General features: G+C 37.3%; 1 protein-coding gene across 9 annotated transcripts in view; it reads left to right on the forward strand.

Annotated features, from left to right (window-relative positions):
- MACROD2 (mono-ADP ribosylhydrolase 2) overlaps window positions 1–21,871 on the forward strand; it is an 841,709-nt gene that overhangs the window by 242,814 nt on the left and 577,024 nt on the right. For all 9 annotated transcript variants that reach the window (XM_056486344.1, XM_056486346.1, XM_056486345.1 and 6 more), the window contains exon 5: window positions 15,874–15,990. In XM_056486344.1, coding sequence (XP_056342319.1) covers window positions 15,874–15,990 — 117 coding nt within the window. The remainder of the gene's footprint in view (window positions 1–15,873; window positions 15,991–21,871) is intronic.

Raw genomic sequence — 21,871 nt, forward strand, 5'->3', positions numbered from 1 at the left:
CAGAATTCTGGAGGCAGATGTGGCCAAGATCTTACAAATGAAGAGGCTGGTTGGACTCCTGAATCACAAAGACCTTTAAACAGACGGTGCCAAATTTTGGACTAAATCAATTGTGGAATTACCAAGGGACGCTGTCTTTTTTGGGAAATGCAGTTTAAATGTGCCTCTGTGTTTGACAGGGACAAAGTATACCTCCTGATTTGCTGGGATTAAAACTTAATTAGGCCAGATTTCTCTGAGAAGCCCTAACAACTGTGTTCTCCCTTAAAACCTGCAGGTTAATGAATAATAGAAGAGAAAGATTGAGCATGGCTTTCTAAACTTTTTTCCTTGTCACTTTTTATTCTGAACTTTTCTGGGGTATCTATTTAAAATATCAAGGGAACATCAGTAGGTTCAGAATGATTAACTCTGGCTCTAAAAAAGTGCAAATGCTGTCTCATAGACCTATTTTGTTGCTTCCAAGTAGGTAGACTTGCAACACTAACTCATATTTGGTAGGGAATCTGCTGAACATGAGAAAACGTTCTGATGGAATGATGGTCAATCTTCCAGCAATAAATGCTAGAGGTGGAAGTTCAAGGCCTGATGTTCACTGAATCATCCTGTCAGTCACGTCCATGATCTTTCCTGTATTTAATAAGTGTCCTTACCACAGGTGCATAGACTTCTCTTACTCATTCACAGATAGGCTGATTGCTATAGTGTGACCTGGGACTCCTTGAAGTCCGAGACAGTTTTGTCAGGGATTTCTTGTCCGACTGGAAAGGAAATACGTGATAGTATCAATTTGTGCTTCGTTGTGCCCCATCCTATATAAGCAGTCTGCAAATTTTGAAACACTCTTACTCTGGTTTCCTTCTGCTGTCTGTTACCTACTATTAATTCCCAACGCATTATTTAATCTAAGGGTTATTTGCAGATGTGTTTGATAGAGAGTTGCAAGTTTCAAAACAAGTGGATTTCTAAAACATGGCATCCCTAGAGAAGCTAAAACCTCTGTTAAGCTGGGGAAATCCAGGGCAACTCCACCATTATGTGCTTTGTTGGAATCAGGTAGCAGGAATCAGGTGTGTTTCAGATTAGCTATAGCACACGTGACTTTTACCTGGCCAGAAACTCACAAAAGTCCAGGTTGGAGGTGTGGAAGAGCTGAGTGTGAATTGAGTGAAGGGGAGGCAGGAGATCTGGGGCTTTCTGGAACTACAGGGAGGATATGAACAGTATTGGAAATTCTACCCATCATTTTACCCTCAGTTTGCCTCGCTGTGTTTTCCTATTTGTTGTCCATCTCCTTTAAAAAGTACATAAAATTCCCTGATAAAAGAGCTGTTAAAAACAAATATTCTTGTAGTATCTGTATCTGTGCTGACATACACATAAAACATTATTTTAGAAGGAATGACATATTGGTACTCAATAAAAAAATCCTGTTAATTTTTTAAAAAATCATGAAAGATGTGTAGTTCAACAGAGAAAATTGTTTCACAAAGTCATAAACATCACTCTTTACAACATTACTCTATCCCACTTAATTTTGCATAATAATATTTTTAAAAATGCTTTAAAAAAATCTTTTGTTGGCATGTTTATGTGATTTCAATGGGAAAATAGGTTTGTTCAGGCAAAGCAATACTTAAACTCCAGGCCTTTACATGTCAGTGTGAACTAATTAAAGTCATATTTTGCAATAGGTCAAGAGATCAGGAAGTTTGCCTTCTAATTAGAAGAGATAGTTATAAATAAAACCTCATTGAAAAGAATGAGTAAAATTAAGAAGATCTACATGTGAGAAAAATAAATCAGGACCCTGGGTCTCTGCTGGAGGCTGTGTTAGAAGTCACCCCTTTCTTTTTTTCCTCTCCCTGTGTTACACAGAGAGACTTGAGGCCTCAGCCTGTCTCTCATTAAGGCTCTTTGGGCTCATCCCTGAGCCGGCAGCACCAGCCCATGTTGTGCATACCTCAGTCCTCAGATAACAAATAATAGCCTGGCCTCCCCAAACAGAGTCTGCCTGCAGAACTCTGATCTGGGTTGTATTTGCTGTCAGCTTAGACCTTTCATCCTCCTTAATACTTTAGCTACACCTATTTTTTTGTGGTTCTGGCTGTCACCACAAACGGGCACCTTGCCAAACTGCCTAGGTGTCGTCTTGGGACTGTTTTTGTGTGAGCCTTTTGTGCCAGTTATTGTTTAGCTTTCGTTCTTCCATCTTAATAATTGAAAAGCATTTATTTTCAATAACATGTAGGTGTTGGGTGTTGTTTTACCCTGGAGCATAAACATAATTAGTAAAAATAATAACAATAAACAAATTTTAGATGGTGGAACAGCTCTTCAGCTTTTTCTGTAATTTTTCATCCCTTCAGAAGGATGGAAGGCCAATTTAGTTCAACTATGCATTTGTTTTGTAAAGGGAACCTGAGCAGGTGGTGGGACTGCATACCCTTAAGGCCCAAATCCAGCCTAATTTATGACTCTATGAAAGCATATATATTGAAAGTAAAATACATTAATACAAAAGCTTGTAAATCTAAGATATGCATTTATCAGAGTGAAAGGCACCATCTTTCCAGTGATGCTGGTAATAGTGCAATACAGGGAATATTTATGGTGTGGGACTGTAAGTTAACCATTGGTCTTCTGGAGACCTGTTAAATGTCTTGTTAAATGTTTCCTCAGCATATTCATCCATGTTGCTTTTAGTTTGACCTTAGATGCGTGTTTCACAAGGACTTTGCTGTGTAAAATATTGTGTATAATACTGCGAAGGTGGGGAAGGATTTCTTTTCTCCATCTTCCCATCAGAAGTAACTAGAACCATGGGATTAGGTTATTTGTGTAAGTTTTCTTGATGCTCTAAAGGAGTTTGTCAGTCCTGTCCTCAGTCTCATTCCTGACGCTTCATCCTTAACACATCCCACTGCAAGCAGAACATATTAGTCATTGTAAGACAGGGCTTGTTTGTGCCTGTACCCTGGGGTGGCTGCTGAATGTTTTTGTTCTGCCATTGCTCTGTTGTTTGTTAGTGCCTGTTTGCAACTAAAACCTTGAGGGATGAACATCCTATCGTGCTGACTTCTTTGTGTGGCTGATACAGAGCTTGAGTTTGATGCGAGTTGTTACTTTGATCTTTTGAACTTTGATTCATACAGGTTATGGGGCTCAGCACCAAACTGCTGCACTGAAAATGTAAAGATTTGTTTTATTTGAGTGAGAATGGGGCTTTTCCCCTTTATGTGCAGGTACACTAACTCATCTGTGGCTAAAAATCCTGAAAAAATTCAAATAAATTTCAACTCAAACCATTTCATTCACCTTGCTTTTTATAGTTAGGGCCTAGCATGTGCTTTTGAAGGAAATTCCCATGTCCCGTGGGCAAATACTTTGGTATTTAGCATTATCATGTACCTTGGAGCACGTGAGCTGGTTAAAGTACACTGTAATGTGTCCCTAATGCATTCCTCTGGAATACTGGCATTCAGCCCTAGGACCAGACAAGACCTACCTGAGAATAAAAATAACTAAAATCCCTAAACAAAAACCCTCTCCACCATTAAAAAGCACCTGGACTTTATGTAGTATTTATACAACAGGTTCTCACCACCAGCTGTTTTACTCCACAGGTGTGCTCTTATTGGTCCTCTGCATTTGCTAATGAAGATGTACCCAAAGTGGTAAATTTTAGTAGAAAAATGCAGTTAAGTCTTAATATCCCCTTTGTATAGATGGCTGTTCACAATGCCTTGCCCAATTCACCATAGTCTCTTCTCCCAATCCAGTGTATCACTTGCTATTTGCAAGCCTTTGACTGCTGTGAAAGTAAGTAGGTGAAGCTGTTCTTAAAAGTGGGTTTTCCAACAGTGGGTGGACTAATATTAAGAATTAGGTTGAACTTGATTCTGCATTTGATGCTACTGACAAACTACTAAGTTTTGTTTTTTTCTTCTGAAAATGGATAAAGATTTTGTGCTATAAATGTTTCCAGAAAGGAGGCCAAACTTGAAGAGGAATTATTGCCAGGGTTCTTTACAGATACAGTCTTTGAAACTTCAGTATTGTAAGCCAATGTTACCTATCCTCTCACTTTGTCATGTTGGTTACTCCTTTCTAATGGTATCAGGCTGCAGTTTAGATATAAACTACCTATGGTTTAATGCCTCTGATGTAAACATTCCAATGTAACTCTTCAAAGAGATTAACTCTTTGTGATTTTGATTTCTCTGTAAGCTTTTTAACTGGCACCATCTCTTTCGTACAATGCTACAAATATATATCATTACCTCTCCTCCTTTTAATGAAAGCTGGAAAATAAAATCAGGAAGCTTAACTATAATACCAAGTATCACAGGATATATATTGTTCAGTCTTTCTACTCATGGTTATATATATGTTCTTTTAAAACTGTATTTTTATATATTGGAAAGATGCACACTTGAATGTGTTTACTGAAGCTTTTATGGGCTAATGTTGTGCTGCTTTTTCATTTTAAAGCCATGTCTTAGTGCTCTTGTATTATTTTGTTAATATTGCTCAAACTGCAGAGCACTTGAGGTGCTTTGGCCAAAGTGTTGTTCAGAATTACCTCTTTAAAAAATCAGTTAATATTGATCCATATCCATAGAACGTTGCTATGGGATTGATGCTGTTTACTCGTTAATCACTGCAGACTGAAGCTCACAGTGTTGGCAATGTGACTTGTTTGTTACATGTGATGATCACTTTATAAATGTCAATAAAATCAAGACAAAAACCTCTAGTACAACTGGAACTAGCAACTCAGTATTTTCCTCATTATTTTTGGCAGCAAAGTAGTCTTACAGAACAGTATGCAATAAAACACCAGCCAACTGAGTCCCACACTGTGGCTATAATTACATATTTTTGTTTGCTAATCAGTAGAATTTTTCTGTGTACACTATTATACTTTAATGGTTCTGTTGCAACACCAAATTTACTACAATGTTCTCTTGAAGAAAATGGCACATAATGATTTTGTATTTACTACAAGAAGATATTAAACTAAATAATACATAATGATGCTACACAGATTAACCAGCTCTTTAGTTCTTCTGTTCCTTATCTATGCTTTAATGGTGTTTCAGGACAAACATAAAGTTATTTGGGAGGGAATTACCAAACTGGTAAATATAGCCATCTGTGTGGGATGTCTTGTTTCTTACTTGAAAACTATTAGATTGTAAATTTAAGCTGTGCTTAGTACTTTAATTTCCCTTCCCACAACTCATGGAGCATAAGGAGGGTTGCAGCCGGCTCAGATAAGTAATAAGTTCATTAATTATAGGTTTACCTTTTTTGTAGGTTAAAAAAGCTTGTGTGGGACTTGATTAAAAGGGCTCTTGTGGTGTGGCCCTGTGGAGGGCTGGGCAAGGAACAGCTCAGAGAAGCTCCCCGTGCAACTTTTGGAATCAGTCTTGCATTTAACTCTGAAGCTTGCTTGCCGTTATCAGGCTTTGCACCCTTCTCAGGTTTTTTATATTATTTCTGTCCAAAGTGATTGCACTGCAGATAACCCCCAAGTACAGTGGCCAATGTGGAAGGCATGTTATCTCAAGCTTTGCCATTATCTTGTTTTTATTTCTATCATTAAATAAATAAATAAACACTCAAGGGTTTTTATTCTTTTTCTTTTTATTCATTATTATTCTGTCATTAATTTCCACTAGATAATTTTGAATATATCTAATCCTAAGTTAGTATAAGGCTTTTCCATTTACCTTGGAAGTAGAACTTTGCTGTCAGTGACAATCTGTCCAGCAGTGGAAAAGGAAGGCATGGTCTGATACTGTAGATACAGTGAATTTTGTGTGAAGGTTGTGGTTTTTTATAGTTTGAGGTATAAATCTAATATTTTTATAGATTTGATTTGTCAGTTTCTGCAATGCAATCTGAGTATTAGTGTGAGTAAATAGTTTCTCTTCTGTATTTGATTTGCAGTGTGAGTCTGTATCAGGATACAATACTGGATTTACAGGGGAAGTTGTATTTAGTGTATGTGATACTTTTGCATGTGGCTGAACAAGTTGATATTTCAGCATTGCTAAATGTTGATTGTGTCCTTGATCTTCTAAGTTATCTTTTGGCAAGATCTAGAAAGCAATCTTTTTCTTGATTGTTGCACATATGATTTGTCACAGCCTCTCAACAAAAGAAAAGAATATTTGAGAATATTTGTTTTTATGGGTAATTGCATCTCAGGCTTGTGTTAAAATGCTGTCTGAAAGAACCTTGTTCATACATAATTTACTGGTTAATCTAGTGTTTACCTTTTTCTTCCCTTGTATTTATTCCGTTTAGAATACATTGTAATATGTTCAATTGGTTTACCTATTGCAAAGCAATTTTTTGTATAATTAATACTGTTAATTAATCTGGTTTGAAACAGCACTCCAGATTGAGAGGATGTTTCTGTGATTGCAAACTGAGAAGTATCTCAACCAAGTTTTCTCCTTTCAATGGTTCCCAATAAAAGTGAATTAGCAGAAGTGAAAATGGTGCAGGAAATAGGAAAACCAGCTGGTCCTCAGTAAATAACTTTAAGTTTTCCTGTAAAGCCTTGCTGTGAGCCAGAGAGTATCTCCTTTGTTGGTGCTCAGTCTTACTCCTTTGTGCATTCCAGCTGCTGCCCTAATTTAGAGTTCCTACCATCCCCATGGTTTTTTTAAGTCCCCTTTGAAGTATGCCCAGCATTGAATGTACTTTGCTTCTTGACCTTTCCTCTGGTACTTTCTTCACCCTCTCTCTCTCTCTCTCTCACAGTTGGGATATCATGGAAACCTCCAGGAAGATTTCGTGAATGGTCAAACTAAGCCTGTATTGGTTAGAGGGAAAGGGAAGAGATGGCTCTTAAAGAAAAAATCAATCAAATTGCTCACAAAAATTGTATAGGATGTAATATTTGAAGTTGTAAATCATGAAAGCTTTTTCTTGGCAGATTTGCTCACCTTTCTTTTGAAAGATTTTTCAGAAGTGGAGCTATTCACCTTGTACCTCCTTCGTCTGGCTCCGGCTCAGTGTCTTCTCCCAGGCTTTCTCAGAAGCTTTAATGTATTCTTTCATTCCAGCAGTGATATATAGTGTTCTGCTGCTTGCTGCACCCTATGGCTAAAGAGAAAAATCACCTTCTCCCATGTCTGGATTAGTTATATTTAATTAGAAGTCATATTTCCTTATGGAAGCCCTCAGGCTTCAAATCCACAAAGACCTATGTGAGAATGTCTTCCTTCCACATTCTCTGTCGAGAAGGGCTTTTATCACCTCCCTTTGCATTTTCGTGAGGAAAGAGTGGTTAACATTACACTTTTTTTTTTTAAGTTTTCACTATACCTTTAAAATTCTCTGGAATGACGTGCCCAAAGCCTTTTGGGCTGTGAGGATGCATCACTGTTACAAGGCTTCCTTTTACGCAGTCATTTTACAATTATTACTTGATAGCCTGCTCCATCTAAATCCTTGACCTGTGCCTGTCAACTGCAGGCTGATCATAGTGAATAAATTTGTATAATCACTGCACGATGACTGCTTAATAAGTGTACTCCAAATAATGCAAATATCTATTCTGGCTTAACACAATTCATCTGCTTTGACCAGCCCATGCACTTAGTATTTTCAAAAAATATGTAAGTAATGGAGCACACCACTGCAGTCTCCTGTCTTTTTGTGCTGAGCTCTAAAATGCTGAAATGTACAGAGAAGAAAAAGATGTATTACAAAAAAAGCCAAAGAAAAGTAGACATCAAACAACAGAGAAGAAGCACTTGGCTGTATGAGTTGTAAATGAGGTGGAAAAAAGCCCCCCAAAAAAAAAACTTCCTTAAGGATTATAGAAAGTTTGTCTATTTTCATTCTGCTTTCTATGTTAGCAATATGCCTTTACCCAGAATAACCTGTGGTATTAATTTCCTTGTGTGCATTACACAGAAGACTACATAAAATTGGAAGATACAAATTCAAAAGCGTGTTTGAGTCTGAGACCCTTAAAAAATGCTCAAACCATACCCCAACCCAAAACAAAAAAAAACCCAAACCAAAATGCCAAAACCACAAGGTAAAAAGCAAGGCCATAGTCTTACAGAAAGGACATTTTTCTCACATTTGTGATTTTTTCCAGTGTTGTGGAAGCCCTGGTAATTTATTTTTGTTTTCTTGCCCTCTTCTTTTAAGCATTTTCATTGGCCATCAAGTGACATAGGTTGTTGAGACAGATGGACAGCAAGTTTTCCATTTCTGTTTTCTTTATTGCAACATCAGAACATCAGTAAATAGCTTTTTAAAAAATGAAATCTGATTTTCATTGCCCAATAAGACATGCTTTTATATTATTATCAGATACTTGTTCCTTTAGCCTTTCTCTGAGTTTAACTTAAAGTGTCTGAGCAGTGCAGGAGGAAAAAGAATCCATAGTTCAACCACACAGAGCTTGGTATGACACTAGCAGCCCAATGTCTTCAATAGCTTAATAGCCATCATGGCAAAGATGGTTTCAGGGAGATTTTGAAGGCAATAATATGGATATTTGCTAAAGAAATTACAGTCCTGTAATAATAGCACAGCAACATAAATAAAAATCCAGGACAAATTGGGCATCTTAGCAATGAAATGTAGATAAACCTTTGTTGTCTTTCCAATCTGTGCAATATCCAGATGGAAACAAAGTACTGTGGCTGCCCAGGAGGCTGAGGAAAGGATTTTGGAGTGCCCAGACCCATTTCTTCAGGGTGATATCACCTAAAACAACTTGCACCTTCTGCATAGCTGTTTTGGGAAGCTGGGGGAGCGAGCTGGGAGGAGTGAGAGCCGAGCTTGGTTTAATAGCACAGAGTAGGTTGAATTTCTCCAGACTTCTCACTTCCCTCCTTGGTAAACAACAACAAGCAGTTTTTGCACTCGCTACCGGGAGGTATTTAGGCTTAGCTGTCTCCTTTCCATCTGGAAAAGAGTGTGGCATGTCAGGTGTCTCAACACTAACACAATTAAAAGGAAGTGAATGGCTCCTTCACACATGCCTTAATGTCAGCAGTTTGGACTGGGAAAAAATGGAGAAGCACTATTGGAGCCTTTCCTACTGTTCTTCCTTGCCAAAAGTGTGACATTCAGACAGGTTTATCAGCCCTGTGTTTCTCTGAGCCCTTATGCTGCCTGAGTGGGCTGACAAAAGTGTGAATCCTATTGACATTATAGCTCTCATCTGCAAAATTGGAGCAGAGCACTCGAAGACTAAGAAAAATGACGTCATAAGTGTGAGATAAACAAACACTTTCTTCATTGTTCAGTTGCTTATGGAAGGAATTTGCCAATCATCATTGCTAGCATGACAGGACAACTTTGACTTGGCTTTTTGTTTGTTTTTAATATGAGTTTCTGGTATCCTGAGATATTTAACTGAAAAAAAATACTTTCCAAAATTTGTGAGTTTCCTGTTGGTTTGTTTTCTGTCAAAGTAGGAATAATTGGCTGTGTACAATAAAGGTAGGACACTTAAATTTTAAGAGATCCATGGGTGAGCTTTATTTTGAATTGTTGTTGATTTCTTTATCCATATGGGCTTTTTGTCAGTTTATGGCAAGGACATTGATTATGTTGGATGTTTCAGCTGCTTTTACTATGCTTGACTGTGAACTGCATCCAGATAAGGTCAACCTTCTCTTAAAACAACCAGTAGGTTTTAAAATTTAATTTCTAGTACTTTTCACCGTGGCAGGCAATTACTGGTGGCTTGTAATGCTACATTTATAGGATTTCAGCTAAACAATACTCTAAAATACAAGTTTCCCATGTCTGACTTAACAATAAGGTTTACACCTGCCTTTGTTACGAGTAGTTTTGTTCCTTGCAGTATCTATGGAATAATGGTTTATTATTTTTTATTACTACTTTTCATTAAACTTGCTCTGCAGCGTGGTTTGTTGGGGCTGGGAGGATCCCCAGTTGTAATCCTAGCTGCTGGAACATCCCTTGTGCAGCCTCAGAATGTTGATTCCTAAGAAAAGAAGGCACTGCACAGAGAATGTGGATTGATACATTAGGTGTTCAGTAGTTTAAGCATCAAGACTTGCAGGTCTCATTTTGGTCTTAAGTTAGGTGCATGCACCAAGAGTTTCTGAAAGTAAGAATATTTAAGGAACACAAATGTAGATTGTGATGAAATGTGAACCAAATTCAGCAAGTAGCCATCTCAAAATAAATGGTTCCTCCGTGCTTTCTGTATTTAAAATGGAGAGATTTTGAGGATAAAGCTTAAGAACATGCTTTTAAACGCTGAGATTTTGGCCAGAAAATACCATATAATTGCTAAGTTTTTAAAATTAATCATGTTGGAGGCCTATAAACTGGTGCATTGATTAAAAACCTTCAGTTCATTAAACTTCTCAATGACAGAGTCCATCTCAGTAATAAAAACTGCTGCTCCCAGCAGTGGACTGGCATCTGTGTTATGATCTTTTTAAGATCCCCACCTTTGTTCATTAGACCAGCACCTGTTGTCTCTTGATGGGCAGGATTTACTTCCTCTTGACATTGGTCTCAGAGGTGCAGTTACAACTTTGGCAGCAGGTGATTCCAATGAACTTTGCAGAGGTACTTTAGCAGAATGAGGCTGGGTTCCATTGTGAGTTGGTTCATTGAGTTCTGTGAGTTGGATTGTTACTTGGGGGTTCAGTGGTGGCTTTTTGCAGAGTGGTTGTTTTTCTATTTTTGTTTATTTGTGATTTTTTTGTTTGTTTTCCTTCTGGTTGCCACACACATCCTTGCAATGGGCATTTTTGGAAGGTCCCCAAAAAGGGAGGCATAAAGTAGTTTCCTCTTCTGTCCCCAGCAGTGATTTAATGCAATGACATTTTCCTGCTTTTGTGCACTCCTGGCATTTGCCATGTGGAAGAGCAGTACAACTTCAGAGATATATCAAGCACAGGTGACTTTCTTAAATAAGAAAACCTCATGAATTTCCTACTAAAAACGAGAAATGAAAATCAGAAAAAGCACCAGAGAACAGGAATTACTATGGAAGAAAGGCTATACAGATTCATGAAATGTAACACAATAAATCTGCATATGTTGTTTACATCATAGCTTCACTTTTTTCAGCCTTGCACACAAGGTCACAAAAGAAATTTGGGCCTTAGTATTCCTGCAGGAGTTTGTCTTTTTTGCTGTGGTGTTAGATTACCTTACCCTTTTTTATTACCATCTGCACTGCAAGGCTAGTTTTGCTGAGGTTTTTTTTTTTTTTTTTAAGCAGCATCCCATGATACCTTTAATTCTGTGTTTCCTGTGCTTTTGCTTCATTTGCAATTTTAAGAGATTTTCTGTAAGAAATAGGTTTGTTCTATATTGTATACCAGTAAATTAGCCAGTTTTTTTACTATGTAACTTTAACCCTTCAATTCTGGAGCACAAATGCAATTGTTTTTCAATAAATTAATTAGAAAGGATTTCACCTGTTAGTGTCCTTCAGTGCACAGGGAGAAATATGGTGTCAAAGATTACATACTTTTATTTAACACTGTCCTTTTGTGTAGGATTTTTATTTTGATACCTGACTTTTTTCGTGTATTTTAAGCAATTATTTTCAGCTGACTTCTTTGTGCAACCAATGCCATTGACTGCAGGAGCTTTGAAAATAGTTTTTCTTCATTAATGGCTTCTGGTGTATTGTTGAGAGAACAAAGTGCTGTCCCCAGTGGCTTCTGAAACTTATGGAAGCATGCAATGAAATAGCTATTATTTGTCATGAAAAAACCCAGAAATTAGAGTACTACTTTTAATAGCTTTACACAAGCATGAACAACTTGAACTATAGAGGTGAATTGAATCTGAAGTTTCTTTGAGCCACTTTTTAACCCTCAAAATATAGTTCATGTTTGTAGGTCTTCAAAACTGAGAAGCCCCTTCCATGTGCTTGTCCACCCAAGCATGGTGAAACAAGAAATACAGAAACCCAGGTTTTTCTGGGCTCTCCACACATGAAGGCACTGGGTAACATGATCACTTTTCAAAACACAGGTTGGCCTTCATTAAGTCTTTGCAGTTATTCAAAAGGAGGAAGAAGAGGAGAAAGGTGTTCTTCCACAGTAAGGATAGTTAGGAGCCCTCTCTTTAGTACCTTCAAGTACTGATAATTGACAAGCATGCAGATCAGAGATGAGATTTCTTTCAGTTATGATTGGCAGTTTCATCTGTGGGGTTTTCCCACATCTTTCCCTCTGATTTTAAATGGCAGGTCACTTGTGTATGAAAATGACCTAAAGCATATCTATGTGATTTCCATGAACCTGGACAGGAAGGCAGCCTGTGGAAAAGAGGCACACTGAGAGGTGAGGCAGGGTTTCAAAGTGAAATCACATTTTTATTGGTTGTAGAAAGCAGTCAGAAAGCACAATTCATTATGGATTCCATCACTGTCATGTGATGTCAAATCAGATTGGACTGGGTTTTTCAGCCAGTTGCATAATGGCAATGGGATATGCTCTAATGTTTCCCAGATCTGTTTGGAATAATGCAGATAAGCATCTATATAGCAAACTGAAAATTGAAAATACAGATGAAATATCTGAAACCAATATATCAAGGGTTCTTCTCTTCCCCATTAATTTGGCAGCATGCCATTATTAGCATGTAAATTTCTTCCTCATTACTACAGAATAAAAAAATGTCTTTGACCATCATTTTTCCTTCCTGAGGTTGTTGTCATTATCTGTAATTTCCACTAAGTTTCCCTGTTAATAGTGCTTGCCTCTCTCTACACTGACATTACAAGTTGGTGCACACTTCCAGAAAACAGAATATCTCATGTAATATTTTGTACATGCCTGTTCCCTGGTTTTTTCTTAATTAATGTGGTTAAGACATGTTTTAACAGAGGCTGAAGAATCAGATTTGTTAATCTACTCTACCTTTGCAATTATTTTACTTTGTGTTATGCACATATTTGGCCATATATTTCAGTGCTTGGAGTTTACTTTAAGAATTATCTAACTTAAGTTCTGAAGTGTATATATTATTGGAAACATGGAGTATTTCTAGCATGAGTTATTTAGTTATGAAATAAAAAATGCATGTGTAGGCCAGAGGTCATCTCTATTCATGTATTTAATAAAGTATGGTAGGAAAAAGAGGTTTTTATGAAAGTTTTGGGTGGTTTGCTGTTTGGATTTCGATTTTGTTGGTTGTGTTCTCCCTCTCCTTTCATTCTTCCATGTCATCAGTCACTGAAGTATATCAAATGCTAATTTCTACTCTTCCATCTAAGCCTGTCTGGGGTATTCAATCATTTTCTCTTGTGCCATCTTTATAAGGGAGGTATGCATGTCTACTTGTTCCCTTCTGGCAGATGTCTTCCATTTTCCTTGTCATATGTCAGGATTGGTTGTGATAGAATTGATTTTCCTCTGTTAAGAATTCGATTTTTTTCAATTATTCCTTCATCCTTCTGGAGCTTCTTTGCTTGTACAGGCTGGACACAGACATGTGGATTCAGCTCCAGGAAACTACTGATAGACCATGTTTATCACAGCTATATTGGTATAAAGAGCACCCTTCCAACATGAGAGGGGTTCTGGATGGGGAGGGGACCTCCTGTGTGATTACAGCTGCTCTGACACATGGAATGCTGATATTGGGCATTTGAATCCATCACAGATTTACAAGTGGCAAACCTGTGCTTCCACTTCCTTGGCAGAGCTGATGGTTTTCTTCTGCAGGTCCTGTTGTTTGGCTGTGCTCTGAGCTGGATTTGTTGCTAAAGTGAATGGAGTTTGGGGAAGAAGAGGTTGGTTTATATAGTTAAGAGAGCAGCTGAGCCTTGCACAGACACTGCTCAAAGGACAGTGCCAAACTGTTGGGGACAGGAAGGATCCCAGGGGTGGAAATGATTCCTCAGCCACCAAGAGAATCCTTGCATGGACTTGAGTGCTTGTCCAGTATTCCAGGACTTCTCCCTCTGTAAATAATCATGGAGAAAGTCCTAAGTGTCTGTGTTGTTTTTATGTTGGTGTCTCAGGAAGTACTAAGGCTGGTAAAGATTGTGGTGGTGCTGCTTATAAAAATACACTTGAGGTTTCAATGCATACTGGTTTACTTATCCTGCTTGGTTTGGAAAAGCATTTAATAATTGGGTTAAAACAATTAAATTGGATATTATGAGCCCAGGATAGATTTCAAACATTCTTTCTTCCCCCCAGTGTTACAGAATATTATTCTTGCAGTAGCATCTTGGAGTCTGTTGAGCTGAGATTTTGGGTAAGTTAAAAACAAAAGTTCAGCTGAGGTAGAACTTGGTGTCTTGGGACAGAGATTATGCAATGTGCTTACAGCTGGGGGCTTAGCATCCATGGTCTTTTCAATAAACAATTTTAGAAAATTTTATTGAAAGTGCAGTATCGCATGATTCTTTAGTTATCCTTTTCTAATATAAAATACTACAAAAACTATTTTGAAAATCAGTGGCAATGTGTCCAGGATGGGCATGGAGTATTACAAGGAACTGCATATCCAATTTTAATGTGTCACCTGAATATGAACTCTGGTACAGAACTTTTCAGAAAAGACAATCAGGTTTCTAGCACTTAGCAGAAGACAGATTCATCCATTTGAAAATGTTGTCTGCCTCCCCACTTGGGGATGCCTGACTTCAGGAAACACTCAGCACCTTATAAAACCAGTTATGGCCTGAGGGTAGGAAGGGCTGCTGATCTCAGGGTGAGGGAGTTTCCCCTCTCCCTGTGTGGTCGGTGGGAGCACTGAGTGCCATGGGTTGCCCAAATGTGAGTCTGTGGAAAGCTGCACAGCTCCTGCTGTGACCAGGTGATGTGAATCTCCTGAAAACTCATCCCCCCCTTGGCTTTCCAAACCTGTTTTGGTTTAATTGCTTCAAACGTGCTGCAGGGCACAGCTCTAAGTTTGAACTTGTTAAATTTGAAATAAAATCTAAAATAAAATCTGAAATAAATCTTCAATGATGTTCATACAGACTCTTCCTTTCTTACCTCCACAAGTGTTTGTTTAGCCTTTCTACTTGAGCTTATTTTACCTTTCGAGTTGATGTTGTAGTTTATGTGAAAATTATTTTTTCTAGTTGAACTCCACAACTGCTGCTGAATTAGGGCTTTACTCTAATTAATAAGTTCATGCATACACTACTTCCTTTATTATTTTCTATCCTTTTTCTCAAACTTTTTGCTATAATTACAGTAAATGATTTCTTGGATTGCATGTTGAGAGAGCAGAATTGCTGTGCCAGCAATAAAACAGCCTTGTTTTATTCTTTTACTGGCTCCTGAGGGTAATAAGATCTATGTACTCTACTAATTTTCTTGCATACTTAGCTGCAATTGCAACCTTTAGTAATTATTTTTTAATCAACTCCAAAATATTGCATGAATAATGCAAAATTTTAAAAGTGGAAAGATTAAAAAAGCTCAAAAGTATTTTTTGTTTCAGATCAATAAGCATTATTTCTTGGAATTTTTATATAAGGCATTTGTAGAATGGTGACATTAATGACCTGCACAGTTGTAGAAGTATCAGAAGTATGTTGTAAAAGAGAGTTTGGCATTTAGGTGGGGATCAAATTTGTTTTCATAATTTGTAGTGAGAATTTCTTAGAGCCTTCAATATGATCCTTTTCTAATACTGAAACTTTCATTCTACTTCACATTTTCTAGATGTTTCCTTTTCAATTAGCAGAGGTTGACTAAACACTGTTTCTTGCAAAACTCATTGAAATAAAGAATTGTATATATTTAGATATCAACTTACAGATCAGTTGGGTGTAAAAAGGGGGCAGTAAATGTTTATGACCATGAGAGAAGACAACATAAAAAGCAGTTTTTAATGCATCCTGGTTTTGTTTTGCAGTGGATGGCTGCATCCACCGAGCTGCCGGGCCCTGCTTGGTGGCCGAGTGTCGCAACCTGAGCGGCTGTGAGACTGGGCAGGCCAAAATCACCTGTGGCTACGACCTACCTGCAAAATGTGAGTCAGGCCTTTCTCTGCTCTCTTGTTTCCTTTTCTTGTTTTGTGGCTGGTGTGCACAGTTCATTTCCCTCTAGTCTTAATTCAACGGGGTATTCATTTTATAAAATTAGCAGTGGGGCTTAATTAAGCGTGTTCTGTAATAATGTCTTCCCCTCAAAGCAATTCAGGCTTCTCTAAACGATTATTTCACCTGTGTTATCCGATGGAAACTTACATGGCTCTAAAACATAAAGCATCTTTCATGTTTGTTTTTTGCAAGCTAAAACCTATCCTTTCATATGCATAATAAAGGATTTGAAATGCTTTATGAAATATGAACAAAATATACATTATCATATTTAAGTTCCGTGGAGACAGTTTTTGGAAATGTTGCATATTTGATGTTCTTCATGCAGATTCCTTGATTGTGAATACTTTGAGGGCCCAGGAGATCAAAGTGATGCATTGTGTTTTCAGCTGCTGTGTAGTGTCTGATTGGCAATTACTGTGAAGGCATCTGTCACACTTTAGCTTTCAACAGAGTGTAGCTCAGTGCTGGAAAGTTTTTGCACTTTGAAAGTGGAATTGTCAGAATTTTTCTGCCTGTTTCAAATAGGAAGATGGTTATTTGACTGTGTTGTGTAGATGTTGAGCTTGTCTTGGAAAACACTAACATGTTGACAGCACATTGGTCAGCCAGTCTATTATATGAGAATATGAAGTAGGAAATATTTGCAAATTAGGATCTCAGAGAATAGTGTATTAAGACACAAAGATATAAATACCAAGAAAGTATTGCAAACTTCATAAAAATGGAATTCAAGTTCTCTTTTATTTATCTGGGGGGATATGCAGGCTGCAGCAGGAACATGGCTCATTCAAAAATATTTAGATCTGATATGAAAATTGTTTTCCCAGCAATTTTTTTGCTCTTGCTATGATGACAATGATGAGAGCTTCCAATTATTTCCTTGACAGTGGTAACTTCTATGTGCAAGAAAAGTTTGCTATATTTTATATATAGTTTTATGACATGGTAATGATCATTTATGAAGGGCTTATTTGACTAGAGGTCAAGGAAATTGTTGAGGAAGTTTCAATGTGGTAGTTAGGTTGGGTTTGTATACCAAATCTTCACCAGATTCCCATTAAAGGGATAGGATTGCTGGATGACACATCATAATTTACTCTGGTGGGGATGTTTAGTGTTTAATTCTTCACCTTTAACCAAAAAGTATCTCTGGAGGGACAGAAAAGCTGCTCCATAGTAGGTGCACAATTCCTCCCATGTATTTTAGTGACAGAAATTAAATACAAAGTATCAAGGAGTTCAAGGGATTGCTTGAGTTGGGTTTGAAAAATGGGATCCTGTTTGAAGGCTAAAGGAAAACTTTAGTTCTTCATGAAGGAATAATAACCAAAACAGTTAGAAAATCCATTATCACTTGAAGTTGGAAATAAAACCTGTAACCAGGCATGGGGAAAAGCCAATATTCTTCTTAATCAGTATTCTTAGAAATTGAAATTGCATCAAAGCCATGTCTATTTGTATTTGATTGTGCATCAACATGAGAAGGGGAAAGGATACCTTTAACATCAATAGGGAGAGAAACATAAAATTTTCATGCAGAGGCTGAGAATTAAAAAGTCTGATTTCTTAGCTTTTTCCTTAAAATGTATTCATGTTCTCACCAAATGCTGTTTTCTTGTACTTTTGCCTCTACAAACTTTAGTTTGCTCATTAAATTATTGTACTTTAAACCATTTATGTGAAAGTGATCAAGCAGTCAAGACTGGTTTCATATTTTAGACAGCTGTAAAGCTAGTGGATATCTTTTGTCACTCTGTCACTTTGTCTGAATAGTATGGCAGTTTAACAGTGGGAACTCTTGCATTTGACTTTTGTGAGCAAAGCAGCTCTGTGACAGGAGGTGCAGACTCTCCCATCCTGATCTGCTGTGACCCAAGGCTGTGTGCCAGCAATTTGCTGAAGGTTATGGTTGACTGCTAACCTCCAACTTTCACAAGCAGTTGGCTTTTCATTGATCTGTTTGTGGATAGGAGAAACAACTACAATAATCAATTAACACTTTTTTGAGTAGTGAACTATTTATTCTGTTGTCTCTGTTCTTCTTGTGTATGTAGTTGGACAAACAATTATAGTAAATGTAAAATGCATTTCTTAGTATGTTGAATTGTGTTTGGGTGGGGTTTTTTTTTGTTATTAACAGAATTCTAAAATGTTACAATTGCATTTCCTACCCCTGGGATTTTCCCATTTCAAGTTCTTGGTCCTGAAATTCTTTTCTTGGAAACAGTTTGCTGAATTCAGCAAAGCTGCCCTGGGATGCAGCAGCCTGTGTGTGCTGTATGATGCAGGACTTGGGCTTCAGCAAGGACTCCATCTTAAAAAAAGGTTTAGTATTCAAAGATCATGCAGCATATTGCTTTGTTTTATAAACTACTTGGAGGAAGCTGGGATTAAGTTTGGCACTGAGGGGAAGGTATGCTTTGTTAGGTAGGCAGTAGTTGGTAAATAAAAACCACTCTGGCCATCTCCTTTATGATCTATTGTATTTTTATTGAGTACTTTGTTGTATTTGCTTAGGTTAAATAAGAACTGGTCTGACAAATAACTTCTTCATAGTGGAAAAATTGAAAAATAATATCTGACTGAAAAATGCAAAGATGTAGGATATAAGCTGTGATTTGTTCTTGGTGCATCTGAGTCAGAAATCAGCTTGTGAAATACACAAGTAACAGCAAATGTTCAGGGAGAGAATATATACAATAGTTCCTAATTCTCCTCAGCTCTTTATTGTAATAATGTGAACAGACCAAGATTAACATGTCTGTGGCCTGGAGATGTTTCTTTATGAACTTTTCAAGATATACACTTTTTTATGCCAAAAGGTATTCTGTTGGAAAATAGAAGTCAAATAGAGTTTTCTAATTACCAGTTAATGTAACATTCGGTACAGTTTTACAGAAATCAGTGTAATCACCATCTGCCTCCTGTGCTGCAAAAGCCTACACAAAGCCCCCCCAAATGCCAACCAAGTTATTTGCTGAATACATAATTTGGTTGATGTCATCTATTGTTGTTTTTCAGCAAACACCTCTGCAGGCACCCAAGTTTCCATAGTGCTCTGGAGGGCTGAAAAAGGCAGTGCCTTTTGCTCTGAGACAGTTTCCTTTAATGCTGTCCCAGACCAATCATCAGTTATTTAACTTCTGTACTTCATATTGTTGTTCCTCTTAAAGAACAGTTCATTCTAAATATTGTACAGCTGATCTTCAAACATTGAGCAGTACTCTGATTCTGACATGCTTTAAATAACAGATGAACAGTATCTGTTTAAAGCTCTACAAATGCTTGTTTTCTTTCTCATTTGATTAATAGTCTCAGTTGGCTGTACTGGCAGAAAGTGGTCTGGATGTAAATTGTGTTTATGGCTGGAACGAGGGGTCCATAACAGCTTTGTGGATTGTTATCTGCTTGCAGAGGTTCACTATAAAAAAGGACCCTGTCAGGACACATCAGAAAATAGAGTCCCATTCTGCCTGGTATTTAACAGGCCTAAAAACAATTGAAAACCAGAATGTGGTACCCTGATCTAGGCAGGAAAGGACCCCCAAACTAACTTTTTTTCTATTGTTACTAAGTCTAGTAACAATTTCTTTCTTTTTCTGAAAAATGTCTGATAATAAAACCCCTAAAGCTAGGAAAATAAAATCTTACTGCCTCTAATATGGGCTAGAACCAACCATCAGTAAATCTGAAAGGTGGACTTTTGGTGGAGACACCTTGCTAGGCAGTTTCTAATACAATGGTTTATGTTCATAATAAATCTGTAATATTTAGAATATTTTTTTCTGTTTGCTTGACATTTTTAGTACTTTAAGCACTGTCCCTGAGTAAATAGCATATAATAGCAAGTCTTCTGGTCCAAGATCAGCCTGGAGTAATAATGTGAATGTGCTCTGAGACAGTTCCTGCTGTGAAATAAGTAGTTTGGAGAAGTGCTAGTATTAAACACAGTAGGAGGAATCAGCTTTTAAATTTGTTTAATCAGATTAAAAAGTGGAGATTAAAAAGTAGAGATTAAAAAGTGTGCTTCTGTTATGCAGACATGATTTCCAGTCTTTAAAAGATGAATATTTGCAGAGTATTATTTTCAAGTAAGGCTGTAATGGTACTGATTTTTAAATGTCTCCTAATTTTCTTGGAGATAAGTTTGCAGAGCTGTAATTAAAAGGTTGATTTATGCAGAAATGGAACTCAAAAACTCTATTGTACTACGAAACTGGCCAGGTGGAACAACAGGGCATAATATTCAAGGATATTTTTCAGATTTCCAGGATTCCCCAAAGAAATTTGTGTACTTATTTTTATTACCTTGTTTCTAAAACAACACATAAGTATTATTACAAGTTATTCTAAATTTCTGATGTCTGAGGGTTAAAGAGCTGCTTTCCTCTGTATGCTTCTGATGGTTGTTTAGTTTGCTACCTCCCTCTTTATTCTGGTAAAAGGTAAGTCTGGGAATTCAAAAATATGTCTGGAAATTGGACAGGAAGGTGTAAAAGTGAACAATATGTGGACAAAACAGGTTGCTTAGAGAAGACTAGCTTGGCTGCTAACTCTCACTTGGTCAAGATCCTTGATCTTCTCCCACAGTTGATGCATGATTGACTGAAGTTTGATGAAATTTCAGTTAAAAAATGTACAGCCTAAGGTGACACAGTCATTAATGGCATATAAACTCATAAAAGTTAGGAAAGTTTTCCAGCAGAGATGTATTTCTACTCTTTATGTCAGATGAGAAGCCTCACATTATTGTCAGCCTTGTGCCCAAACTGCATGACACCTCCTGGGAAGGCAATATATAGCTGGAAAAACCCAGGGATTTCCTGAAGCAGCACTGAGCTGCAGCAGCTCTTTGCCATCCCTTTAAATCATTGTTGTTGCTGATACATTAAAAAACAATTTGAAAATTAAGCAAAGCTAGTTATTACTAATCGAAACTCCAAGACCTGTTTTTCTTGAGAGATATTTTTCTTTTTCAGATTCCTTTGGGAAAGGTTTTCTTTATAGTTAACAAAACCACTTACCACATATTTATGTGTTTTTCTTCTGAGTGGTTTCTGGGTTACAAAGGGTTTTTTTATGTGATCATATTATGTTTTTTATGACCATTTTGAAAGTAAGTGAAGTCGTGTCTTTATTGTGTTTTAATTTGATCTAATTGGCTCCAGTCATCTTAATGACCTGCTGTATTCACCATGAACACACATACATGCCTATGTCATGAATGTGTTGGAAGGAAAGTATTAATGATGACTTCTTTGGTCCTAAAACCTCCTTAGGTTTTAGAGAGGGTTTTATTGCAAAGCTTTACAGCTTGTCTCTTCCTTAGGTGCAGCCCCACACCCTACACACATATGAAAAGAGAGAAGTTAGGACTCCTGGGGATGATGGGGAATGCATTTATCAACTTCAGCTAAACAAGTTCAAACATCTTCTTTCAGGGTCTGTCATCAGTTTGGGAGGAAAAGGGACAAGTGCTGTAGCTACCAGAGGTTATGAATCAACAAGAATCTTCCATCACAAGAGTATATGATCTGTGTCCTTGGATTTGAGCCTAGCTCATGACATTCTTTTTAATGGATAGATTCTTTAAAATTTAATTTGTGAATGGACCCAAGTGTGTGTTTGGCAGTGTTCTCTGCAGTGTCATGCTGTGGTTAACTCATGGCATGCTCTGCTGGAAGCTGTCGTTTCACATCTAATTGTTTGGTTACAAATGTATGTGTTGTGGCTAAAGGAAATGTTTTACTATCGATCCTCACTGCTAAATCTAAATCCTCCTCTTCTGGGCATCACTTGTTACAATCT

This window comes from Oenanthe melanoleuca, chromosome 3 (assembly GCF_029582105.1).
Source record: "Oenanthe melanoleuca isolate GR-GAL-2019-014 chromosome 3, OMel1.0, whole genome shotgun sequence".
NCBI lineage: Eukaryota > Metazoa > Chordata > Aves > Passeriformes > Muscicapidae > Oenanthe > Oenanthe melanoleuca.